Source organism: Barbatula barbatula (assembly GCF_947034865.1).
Source record: "Barbatula barbatula genome assembly, chromosome: 11".
In the NCBI taxonomy this organism is placed as follows: Eukaryota; Metazoa; Chordata; class Actinopteri; order Cypriniformes; family Nemacheilidae; genus Barbatula; species Barbatula barbatula.
The window spans coordinates 16,798,227-16,824,021 of record NC_136774.1 but is presented as its reverse complement, the minus strand read 5'-3'; the positions used below and the strand labels follow the sequence as shown (position 1 = coordinate 16,824,021).

Genomic DNA, 25,795 nt, shown 5'->3' with positions numbered 1-25,795 from the left:
TGAATCAGATGCTGAGATAAGATTAAGGGGTTAGAAACACAGCATGACACACAATAAATGACCATGAAATCCAGTAAATCAGAGCTTTGAGAAGAACATCGCTCACGGCAGACAGATGCTGGAACCCTTAAAGCCGACTGCCCAGCATGAATACCAGAAGCAAACTAAGAATAATCTCCAATCTGCAGGTTACTATAAAGTACTGCTTGTAGGTTATGCTTATCCTAAATCCGTTTCACTCATATCTGCAATGAAAAACTAAGGCATATTTATCAGAGGCTTGGTATATTGTTTCCACCACAGCTAGAAGCTGAGATTTCTACATGACTTGTATACTTTCAAGATGGGCGTTTGAGTTTAGACATCATCTCTCGATAGGAACTCACAATCTGCAATCAACTTGCCTGACTGTGGTTTTGTGATTTTGCCAACACGAGCATCCCAGCGTGCCTTCAGAACAAGAAAGACACGGTTGTATATCATATTTCCAGCTTTTAAAGAGATTGAGAGCGGCATGTGTGCCCACACTGAGAGAATGTGCTGGCTCACACTGCGATGAGTCATGCAGGAAGTGTAACAGCAATATCATTAGCATATTATCCTCATCCTCCCACTCTCTCTCTCTCTCTCTCTCTCACACACACAGTTTTCAATTGTTGTAGATGACAAACACCTCTCATTGATGATGCTAATCATTGCCCTCTGCTAAGCAATACATCAACAAAAACACAAGCACACACAGATGTACACAAAATACACGAATGCAGTTGCCAGACACAAAAATGTGTCGGAACAAAGGTGACAGAGAGCTTGAAACTCTTTCTGCAAAACCCTACAGCCAAGCAAAAGCCAGCAGTGAAAACTGTTTCCTGGAGACACAGAAATGGATTAAGCAGAAAATGCTAGAAGAGTCGATTCAGCTATAATGTCAAATTCTCTAAAAATGGAAGTAGCTCTTTGAATTCATACAAAGGACAGAGAAAGAGTTTTAAATAAGGGTTTAGTTAGACCTACAATGGCTTGTTGAAGGGGAAAAAATCATTTATCATTTTCATGTGATGGCGTATCTTTTTATATTTGATCTATTATATAAAAAATCTTTTTAAAAGCCTTTTTTGTGCACTTTTTTTATTGCCTTACTGTGCACAGCAAGATCTTTGGATAATAGACTACTTGCATTTTACTCGAACTACATATCTTTTCCTGTAGCTCGACCGAAAAAGCATTTAAACTTAAAATTTATAGTAAATTTTAAATAAAAATGTTATACGAAATGCGGCTAGATTTTATTTTATTAAATTATTTAAATAAGATTTTACAATGCATGGGATTTAACTCCCAAGTAATCACAAATGCATGATGTTAATGTGACAAAAACTGAGCGTAGCTACTAATATAAAAACATACACCAATATTAACTTTCCGTACAAATTAATGAAATTGATCACAGCTGAAGGACATGGTTCAACTAACACCTGCACTGTATATGGAGATTAACTTCCCCGCCGTGGGACTCACTATTGTTTAATACAGCAACGATCTCCTCACATTTCATGTTCTCCTCACCTCCCCACATAAACGCACCTCCGACATTTTGGGTGTTTCAAGGATCCGTCACCGAGTGAGATCCTCAGAGCATCAACAATATCACGATGGCAATGCATTGACAGTCACACTATCTAAAGGTCAACCACCCACATGAGGGCCAATTAGAGCCTGCTGTCAAGCGCTATCACATGTGAATTATCACCTCAGAACTGCAGAGAAGTGACGTCAGGCGTAAAGATGAGACATCGCGCAGATTTTGATGAATATTTCCCTCGCTTCCCCCTTGTCTTCACCTCTGCATCTCATTCTCTTCATCTCCCTTTCTTTTCTGCGTTTTGTCATTCTCGCCTCTAACTCGATGACAGAAGTGACAAGAAAGTTGTTCTTTCGATAAATCAATCATTTCTGATTGAGAAAATTACCGCGAACCTTGCTCAGGAACATCTGGTATAAATCCTGGGGGTCACAAGCCTCATTTGTTAAAGATTCAAAATGTCTAAATCATGAAATGCTATTTTTTCATTTTTAAGAAATGTATTAAGCAAACAGCTATGTCTCAAGACACTGAAAAATGCATATTCAAGTTAAGAATTAGCATAAGTGTCACACTTTACCCCAAAACTGAATAAAATATAGGACACAACAGAGCGTTAACAGAAAGGAATTCCATCAGCACATACAAGTGTCTATTTTTAATACCTAGAGTCACCAAAAGCATTATTATTAAATCACTTCGGTTCATTTATTCTAGCTATGTCCTTGAACAGCAAAGATGACGGGACCCCTAACTGGACTGTCCTGTAACAGAACGTGACCACATTTCCAGTAGGAGATTATGTTACATGCACAGCAGCACAAGTTACTGTTTTTATTGAGCTTCTGCGTGGATCTTCGTTGCTTTCCGAGCAGCTGCACACCCTGTCAACACCGGAGGCGAGCGTAGCATCACGATGTGCCAAAAGCATATCGCTCCCGTTATAATCAATAGGCTGTCTACACTTCTCCTGACCGCTGGCCTATTTACATTGTTAACACGCAAAGTGTGCAAGATGCTAATTTTTATCTTAAAGTTCTTTAAAGGTACTAAGTTTATAAAAACATGTGGAGATGACACATCTAAAGCTGAACTGTTTTACAAATAAGTCTTCAGGTTAATTAGAAGTGGTATCCAGAATTTTCATACTAAAGCACTGTGATGAACTTATGACAAATCCAGCAGACAACACACAAAGAGGCTCACTTCAACATGACAACAAGTGACGTCCTGCGAGCTGATTTTAGCTCTGCTAAAATAGTTCCTCTAACATTCCACTGACACCGCAGGGAAGGTGATAGAACCTGAGAGGTTTAGGAAACACAATTAAAACTGGGTTTGTGTGGAAGGTGTGAGTGCACAGTGTCTGTGTGAGGAATAGATTCACAGGACGCACACACATCTCTATAAGAACTCAGAAAAGAAAGGTTTGTTGTCAAAACTCATCAAAAGTGACTGATTTTAATTTCACTACTTATATTTTCCTTTTCCTCGGTTTTAATCTGTCTCTCTATCTGTTCAAGGGATGACCAAAACGGTGTGTCTGCAGTGTGTAAATAATTGCAAGCGCATGAGTGCATCTGTCAAACATGGTTACTGGGGTCTCGCCTCCACACACACACACACACACACACACACAACCAGACCGAGCAGAGTGCTGACAGCCTTTACAGATCCAAAAACACAACCGCACAAGAATACAAAACACCGTCTTAAAAACGGTCAGGAAACCAGTGAGCAGGCTCGCAGCCTGCTGTATACGCTGCCGTGGAGCGATGATCTTTGGCCAACATGTTTCACTCTGGAACAACATTTATCTAGAAAAACCCCATCCCATAAATTATTTCTGAAATCAGAGAGAAATGCTAAGTGAATAACAATGGCGCAAAAACACTTAAATGTGGTTTTAAGCATAAGCTTCATATGAACTCTAAAAATATACCTCAAATCTGATTGGTTGATTGGAATATCGCCCCACGGTCAACCCTAGAACATCCCTAAAGCTGACTCTGGTAATAAGATTCACAATGCATTGTATAGTTGAATATATGAGTCTTGTATTTAGATATTAAACTGGTATGACGTTTTCATTCACTTGCCATTTTAGATGTGTTTGATTCTACTGAACTTGCCGCAGTGACTGCCTTCTCCTCAAATGATACATGCAAAGCTGCCTTTAGATTTGGCAGAAACAGAGCATATGTCACTCTCTTTATTAGATCATTTTAGATAATTATTCAAATGGGGAGTACATGGACCATAACTCCAAATCAAACTAATTACTAATTTGTGCTTGTTTGATGGCACTTCTTATCCAAAGCGACTCACATCCTAACTAACCGTGACATAATTAACTGTCAAGGGAAAAATCCAATCTCTATCAGCAGGATTTTGAGTGAATAATGACTTAATAACATTAATAACGTGACCATGACTTTATATGACGCCCTAGTCATATGAACTGCTCCTATATATCACTGTTTGGTCCTTCAGCAGTTCTATATAGCACCTCGGTCATCCTAAAGAACTGCTGAAGAACCACTGAAACACCAAAACATGGTTCTATACAGCACTAAAAGTGGTTCCCCTATGATTACGAGCAAAGAACCACTTTTAGTGCTGTATAGAACCATTTTTTTGTACTATCGACAGCAAAATTACTTCATGTCAGTCTCAAGCCAACAATGTTTTAGTTACATACCCAGATCTTAATCCAAAAGACCAGCCAAAATACCAAACCGAAACATCAACCTTGTACTTTCTGAGGTTTTTAGGGTCTTTAATTCCTCTTTCTCTTGCTTTGTTCATTTGGATCTTCATTATGGAACAACAGGAGCAGATGGTGTTTGTGACTGTAGAGAATTTGAGAAGGTTTATAATGTGCTTGTGAGGATTATCTGAGAGAGGCACTGATCTCAAAAAGCAGGAACACAGTAAATGAGTCCACATGTCATGATATAACAAAACCCATCACAGATGCTCGAAAAGCAGTGAATCATTGGAAGCAATGCCAATGAAATCAAAGATTCCCATTACAAACGACATTATCCAGACCTGACCATTAAGTCTGCTTGCACACTTGAAGTATGCAAAAGTTTAGCATGCATAACAGAATAAAAAGAGCGCTGTTCCACCATTGCGCCGAACCGTTCTAAGCACAGTCTGAAACAGTTAGTGTTATGTTTCCACGTGAGCCTGGTTTGACACGGCACGATTACAGACTGTTCTAGGCTCGGAAACGTGCTAATGAATGTGCGCAGAGGCGTTTTAGCTCAGTCTCTTGTGTTACCATGGCAGCGTATGACGCGTTTGTGTTAACATTCTAAACATTTCTGCAATCAGTTCTGCGGTGGAAAATGAAACAATTTACGAACCGGCTTGCATGGATTGGCACGGATTGGAAATATTACGCAACGAGAACGCTTCAGCACGATGGTGGAAAAGCTCTCTACTTTGGAAAAGTTTGAATTATAAATACTGCTTTTGATAAATAGTGCACCCCCCCATAATTAAACGTGTAATTCTGAATAAAGAATGGTTACAAAACACCTGCGAAATACAACACCATAAAACTTTGTTTGCTTGTCAGGAAGAGATGACTGATTTATTAAATCATTCGTAAACCTGCTTAGTTGTAAATCTGTAATTTTGCACATAAATGTCCAAATAAAGTCTCTTATTTCTCTCTAACGAAAATTATTTAAAAAAATAGAAAAACATTTACATAGTCCCTCAGTATAAGATAAAACCATGTTTTGTTTTAAATCAGTATACTGGGATAGAAGAGAGCAATGCATTAGTTCATTACCAGTAAAAACAATTCCCCATATGGCCACCAAAAACAAGCTATTATCGATGGACAACTGGTCCTAAAGTACCTGCTGTCCTGTTATCTGCGCTGTTTGTGCCCTTGAACAGGCGAGGTAAAGGTGATGTAATATCCAGGTGATGTAATATCAAACTCTAACAATGACCGCTAAATGAACTTTTGTGACAGTAAAAAATTCCAAATTCGCTGTAATATTCAAAAAAGTATGCAACAAATAAAAATGACCTTATCAGTTTTCAACACACGCTACAGGACATTAAATGTGATGTCATCATCATTATTAATGCTTCAAACTACAGACGCATAATTTTACTGAAGTCACCACTCTCTTTTGTTATAGCAAGAATAAAGTAAATGTCAACCGAATATTAATTTATAAGCAACTGCCTCTTGAATAAGTGTAAAGTGACTAAAAAGTGCATGTATTGAGTGGGCTTGAAGGTTTGGAGGTGTCAGGGCTTACTGTATTCTGGCAGTCTCGGTTGAGCAGCAGGAGCAGGTCACTTTCGAAGACCTCCACAGAGGGGAAAAGTGTCACACTCACACCCTCCAAAATACACGAGAAACTCTTCAACAGATGAGGCTTCCGCAGCGCGTCTGCTGAAACACAAAGAATATAAAGTTAACATTCCTCGTTTCCTGTAGGCGCAGCCAACTTCATCCAGCCATTTTATTATTTTCTTTTATATTTAATGGTTATTCATTTTGACAGCCTTTCGGCAACAAAGGATTTAATTAGACAGTAAAAATTAAATTATCAGCGCACTCCAGAATGCCAGTTCCCCTCACCAATGGCAATGAAATCAAATACGAAAAAATGAACAAAACGTATTGGATGCAAAATAGCAAGATATGCACCAGAGAGTTTGACGCCTTCCAAAAGCTGAGAAAAATCCTTGCAGTCGAGGCCAATGCGACGGAGCTCCACATGGCCCAAATTCTCTTTCTGATCTTAAAGAAGCAAAAGGGCCAATGATAATTTTTCATTTTGAGTACGAGTCTGGCTGAACTATCTCAGGCGCATTTCCTCCAGCTGAGATCTTTGGCTGGCCCCATTTCCGCACTCAGCAGGGGTCTCGCCGAGAACCGTTTCAAACATTGTCTATTGAGAAAGCCTTCTGCATATCCAAGCCATTGGAGCCAGTGTTTTTTTTGTTCTAGCTTACGCTAGATTCTATTCGGAAAACATTTAAGCATTTTGAAAATGGTCACGTCGTGACTGTGTTAGTGTAGCTTCAGGATTCCCAGATAAGCTAAACCCATGGCAATGCTAACCTGCTTGCATGGAAATTTTTTTTACCTTGATGTTTTATTCAGACATCTAACAGCAAGAGGAAAATGTAATTAAAAACCTTCAGGGAAGAACAGGTTAAGAAATCATACTCTATAATTCATTTCTAAATAAATGCATCTGTTACAGAGCATTGACATGTATGTAGCCTCATCATGTCAAAATACGTGTTCGACGTGTCACAAGAACCTATGTGCATTGGCATCATGTCAAAATACGTATTTTCTGAATTTGACTTGCCGAACACGTTATTTAACATGACGCGGCACACACAACGAGCTGAAAACATATTTTGAATTGCTGGCCCTGAAGATTAGACACTGATCGCCACTGGAAAAATGCTTAACCAAACAGATCAGATCTTCTCTTGTGTTCTCTAGACGAAAGAAAGTCATACAGGATTGAAATCCCAAGAGGGTGAATTAATGATGACAGAATTGATATTTTGGTTGGATTCTAAAAAGTTGATTTACCCGACATGAGCCATGCATATTGGATATGTCATTACTTTCTGACCTGAAACTAATTGAAATTGATCTGGGATGTCAGGTTTGTCACCATAGCATTATCTAGCAAGTTCATTGAATATCGTATTTTTCCCCCACGTCTGGGAGCCCCAGTGAGGGAAAACGTCTGAGTCAAAACCAGAAGAGTTTTGCTCTCACAGATCATTCAGCCATACACAAACACAGTCTATCACAGTTTAGCCTTAACACACTCGCACAGTCAGGCACTATCAAAGCCAGAGCGGAAGAGCTCAGACATTTACCGCAGACACAGTCTATTACCTCAAACACACTGCACACCTACACTTAACCACACACACACACACACACACCAAGCCAGGCTTATCTGTACAGCACCACTGAGGCCTGACATCCCAACAAGCATCGTGAAGACATTACAGCATACAAAGCACTCCAGCACTGCAACTACAGAGGAATAGGTTGGATAGGGAATGGCTATGGAGGAAGAGGAAGTGATGAGAGTAATGAACCAGACGTTTCAGATATCAATGAAATGTGTGTACTGAAATATTTGTCATCTCTGAGACAACCCAAGGGTCCAAAAAGAAGACAAAATGACTTCCTGTTTGACAATAATTTTGAGTTTTCCAGCCCATATATGGTAAGCAAGATTTCGATAGCATCAGATCAGTTGTCGAAATATGTTTCTCACAATTTTTTTTAAATTCCCTTTAGGCTGTTTTGCAGTTCACATATATAGTCCTGAGGCAATGAATAGATTTTTTTATAATGACAAATGTTTCTGGTAGTCTATTAGTTAATACGAAGTCATGAAAACTGTTTGCATAATAATAATAATAATAATAACAACAATGATAGAATTAAACAATTGTCCGACATCTTTTCCTTCAACAAAGCAGAGCTGTTTGATACAATCAATTGCCAAGACAACAGGGAAATGTAAGGTGATTTTTCACTTACATGCAGGTAAAAGAGAAATTGAAATGGTAAAAATGTGCCTTTCATATTACCCAGACAGGAAAGGTTCATAATCGGATGGAATAAATTACTTCTCCATCCTGGGACGAAATTCTTTGGATCATGTCTTATTAACCGTGTTACCAGTCGGGGGGAAATTTCTCCTTTTCTACTTTCAATATGTGTGTAGGCCCTGGAGAATGCAAAATATAGCACTCAAACATTTCACATGCAGTTCAAAGAGAAACCTGCTCCAGAGGAACCCCATTACTGCATCTGCTCATAGGTTTATAATGAGCGAGACAGAGAAAAAGGTTTGGGGGGAGAGACAGTTAAATGGCAGTGGAATATCCCTCTTATTTTCTCTCTGGATCTGGACAGCGATCATGGGTCACACTCCCAGTGAGATATCTGGAGTACTGGAGGATTATCTCAACATTGTGCTCGACTTCCAATCCCCTCTCCACTGCGAACCTGACCACGGTTCATTAAAATCGTTCATAAAATCTATCTGTGCCCGTTGCTGAAAGCTGCTCGAACAGAAATCCAAGAGGAGATGAATCATGAACAAAGCGCTGTGAGACGGAAAAAGTTGAGTGAGCTGAGATGGTTTTTCTTCAAGGCCAAAGACTTCACTTGTGACCCGGTTTGGCATGAAGCAATTCTGAAGCTAATCAAGGAAACATCCTAAGAAACAAGGAGAGCTCTTTAGCTGCTCTTTCTGCTGTCTCCATAGCAACACACATTCTCGGTTACAGATGAGCAGTTATGCTATGTGATTGTTTTATAACTTTGATCACATTGAGGACGATTTAAACCATGTCATCTCTAGTATTAAAACATAGTGGGGCATTGTGGGAAATCTTACCTGTGCTGTCCTTGGGCGGCGCCAAACCGGGGATGCTTTCGTCTCCAGAAACCAGGGTGTTGGGTGGGAGCAGGTGCATGATGGGAGTGAGGGCTGGGTGTGGCTGAATCGTGTACAGCAGCTGACAGCCGTCTATATGTGTTAACATGGCATTCACTAGAGAGACAGAGAGAAATGACTAAGAAACTTTAAGAAAGATGTCACAAAAAAGCCAACTGGATTTCCACTTCTTTATTTACAGTAAGTGCTACATGCCCATGTAAAACCCATGTCAAGTCATATTGCACATTACATAGTTTAAAGCAGCTTTTTCGATTAAGAGCACACTTTTTTGAGGTTTCAAAACGGTTATGTTGGTTGCAAGGTAGGAGCTTAACCCTTTTACACACAGTGGAGAGCTACAGTGTCTCTTAAAAAAAACTACTGTCCACAATCTTGAAAAATTCACAAAAACAACACATGCACGCACACACAAAAACCACAAGGTTCATAAATGCATGCATGCATGCATGAAATATTTATAATATTCTGGTCACAAAATATGGCTCAAGTAACTTTTTTAATACAACCTTCTGGCATTCCTTTTTCCGACTGAAAATTTTTGAAGATTTTAAATTCGACTACACAATTTGAAGTATCGTTCACGCATAGCTTTCCTTTCTTTTTAACGCCACGTTAGCTTCTTAGGCTATGTTTAGAATGAGAGTCGTGTTTAATAATAAAAAATAATGCTTACGATGATTAACATTCACTTTTTCTAAAAACTATAAAACTACACTTTTTTTTATTTCAACAGAACTAAATAAGACCTTATAGGACGAGAAGTAATACAGTCTAGTAGAATGTACTCCTGATAATACAATATTGTACGTTCTGAGTGACCGATCCGAGATCGTGTGAGTTGATCCCAACGGTTATCAAAAGGAAATATATACTGTATATACATATTCAACATGAGGAAGAACGCGTAGCAAACATAGAGCTACACATCTGTAAGTGTGTACATCCTCTATAACTGCAAACAGAGCATACAGTCAAAACAAACAAAGAAATCGAATTGATATTAAAATTAATATTAACTCACGGTTTACACATTTCTAAACCACTGTGTCCTATCTGTGCTGTTGACTGCACCCAAAGAAACTCACAACATAAAATATTACAATAAAAAGATTTTTTCTGTAGGAGAGAAATGTTTCTCTAACATACAAGAGCAGAGGCAGAGAGTTTCAGTTCATGCAAGAGTCAACAACAATATTTACTGTTTTCTAGCAGTCTCTAATTTAATGTAATTTTAACACACTTTTTACTCTCTCTGATTTCCTAAGTAATACCGCAGTAGAGAATGGCGAAGACATTGTGTCTGAACTCACAAAGGCCAGAAAATAGGTCTTTTCAAAGCACTTACATAAGTCTTTAAGACGTAAGACGTGTCAAAAGAAAATTTTCCCACTGTTCTGTACAAGTTCTTATGTTGGTTATTTGCATTGTGCATGTGAGAAAGAAAGAGTGAGGTGTGAAACGAATCTTAAAAAACGGTCACCTCATCTGCCCTGTGCTGTGCCAGTCTGCATCATTACATTAAACCCGAGCTCTCATTTTTCATTAGGCCATTTATCCCAGTCACAAATACACAAAGACACACATTCCGCTCCATTACTCTGAGGCTGGATACATAGAAGCATGTGTCTCTGCCTCCATCTAAAAAAAGAATGGCTGATTCTGGGCAGAATGGACATGTGTACACACCTGTTTGCAAGGATGTCGGACAGTGATACCTGCGTGATGGCACACAATATTCACATATTATAATTCAGCAAATGCTACACAAATACAAACAGAAATGAATGGCACTAAAACCGCATGAAACAAATACTTACAATTTTATGATACCCCTATTTTCTATTGGACATACCAAAAAACATTATAATAATCAAATGTTTACAATTAATGTTTCAGAAAAAAGCTTTCAATAAAGTTATGTTTACAAAGACTAAAAATTCCATTACTGTATATTGCTTATGTGACTTCTGCTATACAGTATATGGCGACTTTAAATCCACAACTGCACTTTTTCTGAAAACCATATCAATGCAATAATTCATATTCTGCATACTGCCATCATCAAATATTCACCAAAACCTATGTAAGCTATCTAGATAACTTTGAGCAGCATTTGTCCAACCCTACTTACAGTACATTCTGAAGCACTTATATGAATACGTAATGCGACTGCCAGAAAGCGTCCACATCCATTTCATCAGCCAAACTCATTCTAATTTGTCACAATTGCTTTTTGCTTACTGTGCACTGTTCTGCTCACTGTTAATAGCTGCTACGGATGCTGCCAGCCTAATGGTTAAGGATCAGTGCTTTTAAAAGACAGGTCACAAGTTCAATAGGGCTACGAAACAGTTGAGATTACAGTCTTATGGGTCAGTGTGTACAATTACAGCACAACAAATTACATTAATAACATCCACTTAGTATCAAATAACTACACTGCACTTTTATTACCAGATGAAAAAGCATTTCCGAATAAACTATTGTTTTCAGATTCTGTGTGTGTCTGTGTATTAGCAAAAGTAATTGTTTATTGCTTATTGTTCAGCATTGTGCATTTCACTCATAAGCGGCTCATCTTTAATTCAATGTATGATTTTCTATTTCATTTGTTTGAATGACACATTGGTAAAGAAACACAGGAAATCACTGCAGTTACAATCTTTAAAACTGTATATGGATTTTCTCATAACTAGGGATTCAACCTGAAATAGCAATTCGTTTATACACCAACCAGACAGCTTTGTCTTTTCTGTGTTATTTTGACTGTGTTTTTGAATGAAACGGCACATGTAAAAACATCACCATTGCTTTGCATCTATTTGCCTCTATTCTGTAGACATGACTATGCCACTGTGCTTGTCAAAAGCAACCATCTACAAACACTGAAGTGTGTCAAAATAGACGTTCCAATCTTTTGAGAAAACTGCTCATTTTACACAAATGCACGCAGACAAAGACATATGCCCAGACAAACGCATCAAATAGATGCTAAATTTTAGCATGCAATGTTCCAGCTTTGTTGGTCTCTGCCAGCGTCGTTTACACGTCAACCATGCCAGTGGATATCAACCGGTGGATTGCAATCCAAAAACAAGTCACCAGTCTGATCTGGTAGGGTTGCACCAAAAATTATGAAGGCAAATCAGTAGCAAAACTTGAAAGCATGTATATTTTAATTTGTGAATTTGTAAGGTAAGTATTTGTACCTGTACACTAAAGTTTACACTCACAGCCCCAATTTGCCATTAGGGGGCGTGTGGGTCAGCCGCATAACGTCATCAAATGCACTTCTTTCTCTTGCCTCTGAGCTTTCAAGTGCACAAGTCCACAACGGGTTTTTCGTAAAAGTAGTAGCAAAAGCCAAGGCAGGAAGATTTGAAACTGTAGTGACTGGTTTGAGACGTTGTTGATGTGTGGTTACAATTCAAATATAAATCTTGGGAAACATGTAAATATTATGAGTATTTTTCTGCGGCTTCAAATTCAGAAGACAGATATGTTAGTTTTGTCCGTGAGTGCAAATCTCAACATCCGACTTCAGTTTTTTATTTTACAAGTTTTCACATTGGGGCTGTGAGTGTACAGGTTAAAATACTTCATTCTTAAAGTTCACAAAATAAAATCTACATACTCTCAAGTTTTGCTACTGATTTACCTTCATAAAAAAAACAAATGCTGAATGCAAATAACGTATGAAACTAACCATATTATTGTGCATGTGAGAAAAGCTACATTTGAGGCAATTAAAAAAAATTGAATCATAGGAGGTTGAGTGACTTTGAAGTGCAGTGCAGTCGACAGAACGTATCCCATGTGAGAGTTTGGTCCATGACCCATGTGAAAGCACATCTATGTGTATGTTTGCGCTAATGTTTGTGTGTGTTTGACGTGAAGTGTGATCTGAGAGCCTCCAGTAGGCTCACCCTCTTAGAGAAACAGCAGGACGTCTCCTTGCTATGGCACTGAGCGGCGTAATTGAGACAGAATGGCAGGTAGCAAAGAGATGCATGGTGATGAGAGGCTGAATTCAGAGAGAATTTTAGATCAACGTCGTTCCCTCGCCACATCCCCAGCTAGACACCCTGCAGATACATGAACCACTTCCATACAAAGCTCATCAGTCAGAGATATGAACATCTACACTGTAACTGCAATGTCCACACAGTAAAAACACAGCCTTCCTACTGTAATCTGAAACGTTTTGAGATCGTGGTTAAACAACTTTAAACATACCAACACCTATGTGTTTACAATAATAGCTTGAAGCAAAACAATATACAAGGTCAAAAGCAAAGGGATTCCAGCTTATGAAGAGTCTGTAGAATACAAAATAAAAAAAAATCCTCTGCAATTACGTCAACTTCATAAAACAGTTTCAACCGTCTCTTCCAATATTTATAGAGAATTGCAGGGAGTCCAACTATTTTCCTTTATTTCACACATTTACAATTCTCCTTCAACTTGTTCACCTTTGGCGTTACGCAAGAAACGAAAACACCTACTGAAATTCTCATGATGGCGATTATTTCCTAAGACAAACGCTGAAACAAACAGTCCTAATGCAATTAGCTTTTAAATGGAAGTGACATTTGAAAATTAGGGCTAGTTGGCAGATTGAAGCAGTCAAACGCCATTTTCGCATAACTATCACCGCGAGACACTAACTCAGCTCTATCAGCTATCCATTACTAAGCTCTTGCTGTTGTCTCCATCTCAGTTGGACTCCTTTGAGACAAGAACATGTTCTCTAGTGTTGAATTTCGCTACATGGGTTTTCCCGGAAATCAGGGGTCGGATCAGTCAGGCTTTCAAAAGCCTGCTGTGCTGTAGAGTTAATCAAGCCAACCAAACAGCTAGCTGAAGTACCGAATGAAAACATCATCTATCTATACAACTGCCTAGAAGTTTATTTATGATACTATCATTTCCAATAAGCTAATATACATGCTGATTAAAAGATTGAGCTATCATTTTTAACTTTGCATTTAGTTGACATGTGCAGCATGAACTGCAAGCCTGCACTTACACTGCTGAGGGTCTTTCAGTGCTGGGTGCAGGAGGGCTCTGGGGGTCCCGCTGAACAAACTCATCCTGAAAAAAACCAAATGATGGTAAAAACAACACAGCTATTTTATTACAAAAATGTAAATGTCATTACAAAAGACGCAAGAAGTATCATTTCGTTGGCCCATTTTCATAAAGGTTTTATTACAATATAGTTCAGACTCTAAATTGTGCCTAGTAGCTCTGTTGCTTGGCAACTGCATACCGCATTTAGTTAAGAAACCTTACCACAGTTTTTCTGATAATTATTAATAATAAATGTAACTCATTATTTTATTATTGAACAAAACCCCTTAACAATGGAGAAATGTATGTAATCTACAACCTTTCATGAGTTATATCTAATTCTGTTATGTAGAAAAAAGAGAAAATGACAATAACCTAAGCAATCATTGATACGAATGATTATTAAGGTCTCTAAGGTCTAAAAAACACTGAATGAACGAACACTTCAATGCTCTAAGGTGGTGACCATTACCTTCCCTCCCCCTGAGAGAAACTGCCATCCGCCAGACCTGTGAAGAGTTGGAGGATTCCGAACCCTGACCCCACTGCATTCTGGGAACCGTCAGTCTTGGATGAGAGAGACACCAGCTCTACCACTGCCACCACAGAGCTCAAACACAGAGAAGTGTGGAAGTACACCACCTAAAAGAGAATAAAAGAATGTGATGAATGGACATGCTGCGGTTTTCTGAGAGGTTGCCAGGGCAATGCCACATACTGTACAACTTGTTATGTTGCTAGGGTGTTACTCTGTGGTTGCTAGAGTGGTCCATTGCACCCCAAAGTCAAAAGAGCTCATTTGAAGATATTCTGGTCTTGATTTGTCTCTTGGATCCAAAAATGTTTTTCACCCATTTTATAAGTGTAGTCATCACTTTAGGAACGCAAGTATACCGTCTTTCAGGAAGATGCAAAACCTGAGTTTCCCTTTTATGTCTGGATAACAAAAAGCACGGGATGAATTATGCATCAGGGTGAAATATTACAGGTTAGGGCTTTGGAAAACCCCAATAAGACTATATGACCAATAGTAATAGAAACTAGTGAAAGCAGTAAACAAAAGATAAGGTGAGAGAAACAGAGAAAAACTAGCTAACTCTTTGTACGGAGAACACAGATGTCTGAATGAAATGATTTGTTTAAAAGTACATGTAGTCATTGTCTGAGTGCATCCTGTCTAAATATCTCAATGGGTTTGTCTAAGAAAGTATAAACCATCTTACAAAATTCCCACCAGCCCTTCTTTGCAGAAGATACAAACACCCCTTTCTTTTCAATTTTGCTCACAGACTGCAAGTTAGGTGGTTAGCCCAAGAAAATACAGTATTTATTTCCCAGAATAGCAGTGTTTTCCCATTTAAGGCTTTGAAGCCAAATGAGAGATGGAGGCTCCCATTAGCAAGTCTAGCAAACCGCTGATCCAGTTTAACAATTACAGCAAACACCTACTTACACTGTAACAATCGATAGCAGCGGCTCTGTTAATGCCGAAAGACAGAAAAAAAAGACTGTATACAAACATCAAAGAAAAAAGTCTGCGAAATCTGCTGAAAAGCCAAGCACAATCAATACCAGCATCCTACAAATTGAGTTGGCTTTACTTAGATTACTTAGATTGTATGCATAATCCTAACAAGATTTCACATTCAAAAACAAATAAGACTCTGTCCTTGTGCTTGTAATTGCTGCAATTCTTAAATGTGCTTCTTAGCATATACATTGTGAAATTTGATGGCACAGAAAATAGATTAAGTACTACTGTAAGTAAGGTAATAGAGAGATGCTTGCCCATGCAAAACTCACCACCATGATGCTGGGATGTTCTGGGTGCTTGCCAGGGAATTTCTAAGCAGTTTATAAAGTATTCTAAATGGTCCGTTCTGGATGGTTGATTTTACTGTACCAAGCCAACCGAGCCTACGTCTCTAGATATGGCTTGAGTCACGACTGCAATGACAGTACTAAATGTCAGAAATGGCTTTTAACATGGGGTTTGTCAGTGTGTTTGTGTAGTCATGTGGATAAGAATTCGCATGAAATCTGTAAAATCTGACATTTCAACTTCTATAAATAATGATCTGTCATGTTACATTCAGTGCTTCAAATCATAAATGTTTAACGCAGCCAAACGAGATCAAAAGATAAACTCCAAAACCCCTAAAGATTTAAAGGTCCAGTGTATGAAATTTGGCCCATCTAGTGGTGAGATTGAAACCAATGGCTCACTCCACCCCTTCCTTTCAAGGCACTATGGTGGCTGACACAAGACTAAGATGTTGTCAGGTTTTCGCTTCTTTGACAAAGCAGATAACATATTTTCAAAACAAAAGAGCAGTTTGTCCATTTAGGGTTACTGTAGAAACAACATGGCGAATTCCGTGCAAGCAGACCCGCAGTGTATGTGGATATAGTATAATCTAAGGTGATAAAAACATAACGCTTCATTACGTCTTTATATACCTCTGAAGACATAGTTCTGTATATTATATTGCATTTCTGTCCATAGATCCTCCATAACATTACACACTGCACCTTTAAGGGTGTCCATTTAGTAATCAATAACAAACAGAAGTGTTCTTCCTGATTTTTTAGGTGTTTGAGTTGAGCAGCGAACCGCAAGAGCTTCTGCTAATTTTGGGTTATGTGGGTTGAAAAGGTTTTTTAAACTTGGAGCTAGTTGAAATGCAGAGCAGAGGTTGTGCCATTGATTGAATTCGCACCACGGGCAGCGAAGTAGCATCCGATAAAGCACAGGATCACACGGAGCAGAATTCAAGCAAAAACAATGAAATGGATATGACAGAAGTGCTTCCAGAGTACACTGGGTCAGTATGTGGTCGCACAGATGCTGAACTGCATTTGTAATGTTTAACCCTCAGAGACTGAAACACTGATGGTGATTATGTCATATCTTCCTTCCTCTTGAAAATTCACTGGTATGAGTGAAGTTGGGTATTACGAGATCAAAAAATTTGCCCAACATTATGTAAGAGTAACTTTTTAGAGATGTCTTCCCAGCAAGCTAGAAAGTTATATTGCGTATGGGTTTATGTCATAACAGCTCTCTTAAAAGGACAGTTAAATCAAAAATAAAAATCCAGTCATCATTTACTCACCCTTGAGTTGTATAAATGTATAAATGTCTTTGTTCTGATGAACACAGAGAACGATATTTGGAAGAATGCATGTACAGTTCTTGGTCCCATTGACTACCATACTAGAAAAAATGACATTTATAGAGCATTTTTTCCTACTATGGTAGTCAATGGTTGCCAAAAATTGTTTGGTTACAAGCATACTTCCAAATATCTTTCTCTGTGTTCATCAAAACAAATATATTTATACAGATTTGGTACAACTTGATGGTGATTAAATGATGACAGAGTTTTAATTTTTGGGTGAACTGTTCCTTTAAACATCTGCGATTTTATGGTTTCCTTACACCACTTATAAACCTACAATAGTAGTCAATGGTGCCTCAGAACTGTTGGTTGCTAACATTATTGCAAATACAAGAACAAAGAAATTAAAACAGGTTTGGAACAACAAGAGGGTGATAAATTTGTGACAGAATTAAAAGTTTTGTGTGAACTATCCCTCTAAAAACACATCTAATTCTACAAAGCAATGACGTCCTATTCATCTTAAGTGAAACAAGGATTGTACTACATCTGCTTTTTAATAACTATACTCACACCGTGACCCACTTATATATTTAATATCACATTACAAGGTCGCTTACGCTGTATGTTTTTCAACCTTTTTATATTTCTTGAAATGAGCATCTGTGCTTAAAAAACACTGCTAAGAAGCTTGATGTGTTTTTAATATGAGCCTACTCTTTTGTTCAGACGTTTCTTAACGTTAGCACGTCAAACCCTCACATATTCATAATGTGAATCACAGGCCTGAATTATCTAACCTCATCCAATTTTCAGAACCCTGTCTCTCATTAGCGGCTACTAATCTGTAAACTGTGAATCCGTCCAACTGCGAGGCGACAACATTAGCTGAAAGATTGGAGAGGCTGACATTTTAAAAACAAACCTTCACGGCACAATCAACACTCCCAATTATTCGCCGACCCTATAAACCCACATAAAAATAAATGGGCTTCAGATTTTCAGCAGAAGAGAGGCCGAAATTACCATTACAGAGACCTGGCACTCTTGCTCTTCACGAGCCACCCCCTCCATCGGGGTACGGCGTCTGATCCTCTCCGCCAGAAATAGTTTGCATTCATTCAGACGCCCCCAAAAACAGAGTCAACAAATCATTAGTCAGAAAAAGGCAGAGATGTGAAACATCCCTGAGAAAAATCACAAGCACCAAGTCCTAGTGGTGCTTTATAATACGATCCAAAGCAGCAGGGTGGAGGTTTCTAGAGGTTTGGGTTTGTCTACAGCTTTTGGCATCACAGTGAGAGGGATTATCGATAGGCCTTTTCAGTGTTATGGGTTCATTATTGAGGGGTTAGACATTTTGAAGTATCAAGTTCAAAACGCTGCATTAAATAGACATTACATAGACCCTAGAAGACCAATGTATGTAAGTGAAAATAAAGCATAGAAACGGCTACACAAACAGAGACTCCAGGGACTCAAATAACCTTATGACAGAGAATTGTATGACAGGACTCCTGCTGATGAGGTTCTGCTCTGTGCTGATGCAGTCCAGCGGATGAGATGCTGTCACCGTACACATCTCAACTTTCACTAACAGAGAAAGTCAAATCTAAAGAAAAATATTCAGAGCAAGACAAAAACTGAAATAATGTTTGTTTCCAAAATCTCATCCATCTCATCCCACAGGGCTGCAAGATGTACTGTAATCATCAAAATATCAAATGTGCATATCGCAATGGTTTTGCAATAACTGAAAGATTTTCTTACTTCAGAAATGTGTGTATAGTCAAACTTTTAGGTTTATGCAGACAGCAGAGAGTGTGGCAAAACAGAGTGTGTCTTTTTCCCAGAAAGATTGAAACATAAATGTTGGTTATAGAATTTTCACATATTTTATTGTTTTATTATTTAGTTTAAATTTGATAAAGATTTGACAAAATTTAAGCATTAAATATAATTTATCTTTGAAATTACAAGTTTTGCATATCATATTTTGCATTATTTATCACGTTATCCTGCATTTCATATAATTTGTGCAGCCCTTTTTCTTTGTTTATGCTATTCTAATGCAAACAAATGCAATACGATGAAATAACTTTAATCGAATACTTTGACAGCCCTAACAAAATAATTTTCTTAGCTAGGGTCGTGGAGATCCAAAAGACCTGTAAAAACTCAATTTGTGTGTACCCTCAGGGAGGAAAGAACATTTATGGATTATAGTGGTGTTTACGGTTGTAAATGTATTTTATTGATAATTCTTTAGGGTAAAGCGAGCAACTAGTATAGTAACAATGTAGTTCTATGCTAAATCACTGCAATAGAAACATACAGTGCTTTTCTGCACGCATTATAACATGAATTTAAGTCTTCAGTTTTCTGCTAAGAACAACATGAATCATCCTTCGGTCAAAGTGCCCGGGGAGTTCTCTCGCTTTAATTGTGCATGATTGGTTATAATAACATGTCAGGCTTAATTTTTCTGCTATTGTGTCGCATATTTACATAAAACACCAAAAGCCTTAAAAACTCTCAACGGGCTGGATGTAGCCCAATACAAAAATCAATACAAACAACTCAATTAAGTTGAGCCGGATGTGCAAAAGGGGTCTGAGGGACAAGAAGCAGTTGATTCAGTTTAAGGGACATCTGTAGCCTGCAGGTAAACTCCACTGACCTCATCGATCAATTCTGCAGTGCTCGCAGGATAACTTGGATTAACCTCCTCTGATCACCACTATTACCTTCCCTTGCTCACAAGTGTAGGAATTTACACAGTCTGGGCAGGTGAAGTGAGATGAGAATATACATTCTGAGAGGAAGGCCTGTTTGGACAGAGAGAAGCCACATCATTTTGCCAAGGATTAATAAGAGAGTTAGAGTTAGCCACGTGCTGCAGGATTGATTCATTCAAATTCTAAACTGGCTCTGAGAAACAAGTCGAGCGTGATGAGTGGAGAGCTGCTCCTTTTGAAGCATTTAAAGGGAATCAGAGCTTATTTAGGTGATTTGCAGAGACCACAAAGAAGATTTAAAAGCCATGAGCTGTTGAGACTAGATCAGAATGGTGAGGAAACTAATGACTGTATTGTCCTGATAACATCTGATGTCTAATGTCCAATGTTTGCAAAGAAATCGTCTTTAAATTCTGATTGGATGTGCTTCAAATCAGAGTTCAAACTACGCAACTATAAATCTTATGATTTAAAAGCCCATTCACGCCAATAACTATAACTATAAAAAAGTTAAGATCAAGAGAATGACAGAATCCACATCACACCATTATGGTTAACTAAATCTATGGGATCGCATTTAGAACAATAAAACTTTGACAGCAAAAGAAAATCCTTTCGAAAAAACAGCAGCGTACAAATGTTTTTGCTAAATTCTGTCATCATTTACTTTACTTAAGTTTTTCCAAACTTGTTTAATGTCTTTGTTCTGTTGAACACAAAATATATTTTGAAGAATGTGGGAACCATACAGTTCTGGGGCATCATTGACTACCATAGTAATTTTCTTCCCCTGTAATGGTGCTCAATAGTGACCTAGAACCATTTTGTTACAAATATCTTCCAAATATATTTTTTCGTGTTCAGCAGAACTAAATGTACATGCAAATTACTAAATTTATTTTTTTGGGTGAACTATCCATATAGCATATAATGTTATAGCATCTGTTTGTGTGGACACTAATTTACTTTGTAATGATTTATAGCTATTATTCTTGCTGTGAATGGACCTTTAAAACTGATTTCTTTTCCAGATGTTTTGAAATTGTGAACAGACATAACAGCTAGCCTCTTAAAACAGTAAAAAATACAATATTATTTTATATAATATATTTCATTATTATACAAAATGGTTTTTCCTATTAACACCACTATGCTGAAACAGTATCCGTAATGAATGAGTGAGTGGCAGACATTTCCAGATGTGTGTGCCGGTAAAGGGATGATGCCATGGAGAGGAGTCTGTTAGGTCTGTGAGGTGTTTGTGTGACTTTGGACTCTATTTACTTTGGCTGTGTTATTTCTGCAGCTCTGCCTCAGGCCGGATGCCCAGGCAATGGTTTGTTCATTTGGGTGGCAATTGGAGAAGCTCTGCTCATAGCACCCAAATTTAAAAATCACGACCTTGACGTCCTGTCGAGGACAGCGTTCAGATTCTTCATGTCGAGTCGAAAACAAAAACAAGTCACGCAAACCCAAAAACCAACACAGAGAGTGCTGGACAAGTATTTTAATGAGCAGTGATGTTTTGGGGTTCAAGACACAGGGAAAGATACATAAGCATAAAGAAAAGGTACACAAATCTGGAGACTAAAGACTATAGAATGAATAAAAGCCTTAAAGTGATACTTCACCCAAAAATTCTGTCATCATTTAAATTTAGTTGTTCCAAATCTGTATGAATATCTTTTTTCTGATGAACACAGAGAAAGATATTTGAAAGAATGCTTTCACCAGACAGATTTAGCCCCCCATTGACTAGTAGCAAAAAAATACAATGGTAGTCGAAAGTGCCCCAGAAATGTTTGCTGTCCTACATCCTTCAAAATGTCTTCTTTTGTGTTCAACAGATGTATAAATCCTATTATTGGTATAAAAACTCATATAAAAAGAAAATTCTGTCATTATTTACTCACCCTCACTACAACCCAGTATGTCTTTCTTTCTTTCTTTCGCAGAACACAAAAGAAGATATTTTGAAGAATGTTGGTAACCGAAAAATGGCGGAATCCTTTCCTTTCAACCAATGCAAGTCAATGGGTATCGCTGTTGTTCGGTAACAAACATTCTTTATCTTCTTTTGTGTTTTGCAGAAGAAAGAAAGTCAAACACGTTTCAAATTACAAGATGGAGACAAGAAAAATTTTCATTTGTGGTTGAACTTTCCCTTTAAGATCCACTTTTTTATGAAAGAACAATATTGCAAAAAAATTTCCCATGTAAAATAGATTTCCCTGTGACTTTTCCTTAACAGACACAAATCCTAAAAAAGTATAAAGTTTGTTTCTGACTTCACAAGTATCTAAGGTTTCCTCTGCAAAACAGTTATATTTCAAGCCCTTTAAATCTTTGACCTCTATAGACGAGGCCATTTTTAAGCGGAGCAAACTTGACATGTTCATTACTTGCCCCGAGAGCCCTCATCAGGCAACAGGTTGCATGTATTTCCTAAGCAGTAGTCTGTTGCCCAATATATATCTAAAAATAGCCCCAGTCCACATTTACACCAAAAGATCATGATGAAGCCCTACTTTAATGATCTGGAAAATCTGCTGACTCGCCACAGGAGTGAAATGTAGACTGAACGCTGTGGAGAACATGCAAGCGTGCACGCACACACAATCACACGCGAGATCTCCATCGTCTGTGAAGCAAATAGCATCCATCTCTGTCAGCTGGCTAAATACACAAAATCTCTCAAAACATCAAGTGATACTGGAGCTATAGCGATTTCCATGTTTTCCAGAAGAACACAAGCCACATTAAATGCATCTAAAAAACCTACTAGAGGGTGAAGAGCAGGGAGGAAATTTCCAAAGTTGTTCTGTGGTTTGACCAGCTGTTTGCACTCCATCAAGGTGACGAAACCTTTGGGCTCAAAGGAGAAATGGAATGATACCTCAGAAAGTTAGTTTCTTCGTAACATTTCAAAGGGAAAGATTACTATAGGGGTCACTAACAATTCAGTCATTCCTTGTTTGTGTTCAAGTGCCTGGAACCGGATTGACTCACGACTTGACTTGAAACAAACTATATATATATATATATATATATATATATATATAACATATAACAAACAGAACAGATAAATGAAAGAGAGCTTTTGTGTTCCAGCTGTTCGCAAAGATGTTTGCACAGAAGTTTTTTGTTTGCAGGTCTGTAATGACACAGTATGGGGAAACAAAGCTAAAGGCAATTGAACAAAACTGACTAAAAGAATCTGCAGAATAAGGACGACAAAATAAGCAGGCTTATCTTCTTAAATGCTTCCATTTTTGCTTTTGACATTCAAGATCCCAATATGTAAAGGTTACAAGAGATGCCCTTATACTTGAAAACCATGAAACCAAGCAATTATCAAAACATTTGCAAGGTAATAACTAATAACATAAGCAAATATTAATCAAAGTGAAGCATGCTTCATGAGACTATAATGTGTTCTTCACTTTTTATTTTAATGTCCAAAGTAAAATCAGGATCCTGAAGCAATAGAAAACAATGAAAAGTAACAATAAAGCTATGCAAAAGGCTAAAGCTAAATTAAAAATACATAAAATATCTGAGTAGACTGAGCGGAATAATAATTTTATATCAGAATAAGATATAAAATAGCAACCAACGCAGTTTTTTACGTTAATAAGACTGTCTAAATTGCAAACGACTTTGCTCACGAGTCAAAGTGAGTCACTATTTTGTGTAAAAAATCCCTGCAGTCAAATAAATAACTTTTGTCATACTGCCCACCCCTATATGAAATAATAAAGAATATCATACACTCATACACAACATTTTAGGGTAATTTCTGTCAGGGTGTGGCAGGAGACAGAACCAAGGTGCAGACAGCTTCAGGGTAACAAAGACTTAAATAAACAAAACTGGGGAAAACAAAACCCACAAGGGTGTAAAACAACATGAAACTTGACAAAATTACAATAATCTTGACTTGATCGAATGACTAGACTCACAGGACTTTCTTGAAGTAACACAAACTTAAACAGAATTGCAAAACGAACCGGCACAAAAAAGAAAACACAAGGACATAAAATAGGGAGCAAAGATAAAAAGAGGAAACGATGAGATAATAAATGAGGAAACGAGGGGCTAGGGTCAAGAGACGAAACAGGACAGCACATGAAAACACACCAAAACAAACAATGGCCATGTGCTTCCACACAAAACACTTTTTTGTGTCACGATTGTCACGATCCAGACACAAGACTAGAAAAGCATGAATGACAGAGGCAGGATTGAGACACATTTCAACTCATCGTTGGGTCAAATATGACAAACCCAACATATGGTTATATTTGACCCAACAATGGGTTAAAACAACCCAGACTATTGGGTTGAAACAATCCAGCATAAGTTAATTTTATTACAACCCAACTATTGGGTTTGCCTATTTTTGACCCAACATTGGGCAGTGAAAAAGACTCCTCTGTATGGTGCTCATGTTTCCAAAACACATAAGAGCAGTCGATCTTTGATTTAAAAGAAAGAACAAATCGCACGCACTCGTAACACATGTAGCAACATTAAGACACAAGTTGCTGTCAAGAGCTTGAGTCTTTAGAGAGAAGAATAAAGAGGGGGAGTGGAGAGGTTAGATTGAGACTAGGATAGAGATAAGGAGAGCAGCAGATGAAGCCATGGGGAGTGCTGATTGGAGAATTACATTCACACTGTAGAGACCAAGCAATTCTTTTGCCCTCTCTTCTCTCTCTTCATCATATTCTTCAAAGAAATGTTTTCGCTTAGCGCCTCTTATTCCTTCTCTCATCTGCAGAGCACTTTCTCCCCTCATCACTCACATTCTATATTTTAAGCTGTGCACTTTGTAGAATTCACTTTCTTGATTTCATCTGGGTAAATTGGTTGAGCATGCATGGCACAAGCAATGGCAGATCATGGGATCTGTTCCCAGAGAAAGCACAAGCTGCTAAACCATATTGCTTGAATCCTATACATTTGAATGTTCATGAAAGGTGGGCAGTGAAATGGAACAAAATGAGACTGTTGCCAAAAGACTTTGAACAGAGACCCTAAATCATGACTACTTTCGAATGGTTAACAAGCTCTTCTAAAAAAAGAACATTTAAAGGGACAATTCACAAAAAATAATAACTTCTATCATCATTTACTCATCTTTGAGTTGATCCAAATCTGTATAAATGTCTTTGTTCTAATGAACACAGAGAAAGATATTTGGCAGAATGCTTGTAACCGAAAAATTCCACGGACTACCGTAGCAGGAAACATTACAATTGTAGCGAGCAGGGTAGCGAGCAGGGTGGCACGAGAGCCGCAAGGGAACGGCGCAAGGCCGGTGAGGTGAGTGATAACCAGGCCTGGACTATGTTGTGTTTTAGTGTGTTTGTACGGCCGGCAGACGACCGTGAGGTTTGCTGTTCATTTGTTATATTAAAAAAATATTTTTTTACATTCGCCGGTTCACGCCTCCTTCCTTTCTTTTATTGAACCGTGTTACAGTCATCAAAAGTGTTTGCTTTCCTACATTCTCAAAAGATCTTATGTGTCCAACTGAACAAAGAAATCTATAAAGCTATTTTTATACTATGGTAGTCAATGGTGGCCAAGAACTGTTTGGTTAGAAGCATTCTTCAAAAATCTTTCTCTGTGTTCATCACAACAACGAAGTTTATACGGATTTGGAACAACAAGAGAGTGAGTAAATTAAACTGTTTCTTTAACCTTAAACTCAAAATGTGAGTACTGCATCACAACAGCAAACAGACAACAAATGCTTCTGTCATCATTAAACTTAGA

At 38.0% G+C, this 25,795-nt stretch overlaps 1 protein-coding gene across 1 annotated transcript in view; it reads right to left on the bottom strand.

The window, feature by feature from the left end:
- nphp4 (nephronophthisis 4) overlaps positions 1–25,795 on the bottom strand; it is a gene marked incomplete at its 5' end in the record, with an annotated part of 102,870 nt that overhangs the window by 71,839 nt on the left and 5,236 nt on the right. Inside the window, 4 exons of the mRNA XM_079468138.1 lie at positions 5,875–6,008; positions 9,016–9,171; positions 14,108–14,172; positions 14,624–14,793. Coding sequence (XP_079324264.1) covers positions 5,875–6,008; positions 9,016–9,171; positions 14,108–14,172; positions 14,624–14,793 — 525 coding nt within the window. The remainder of the gene's footprint in view (positions 1–5,874; positions 6,009–9,015; positions 9,172–14,107; positions 14,173–14,623; positions 14,794–25,795) is intronic.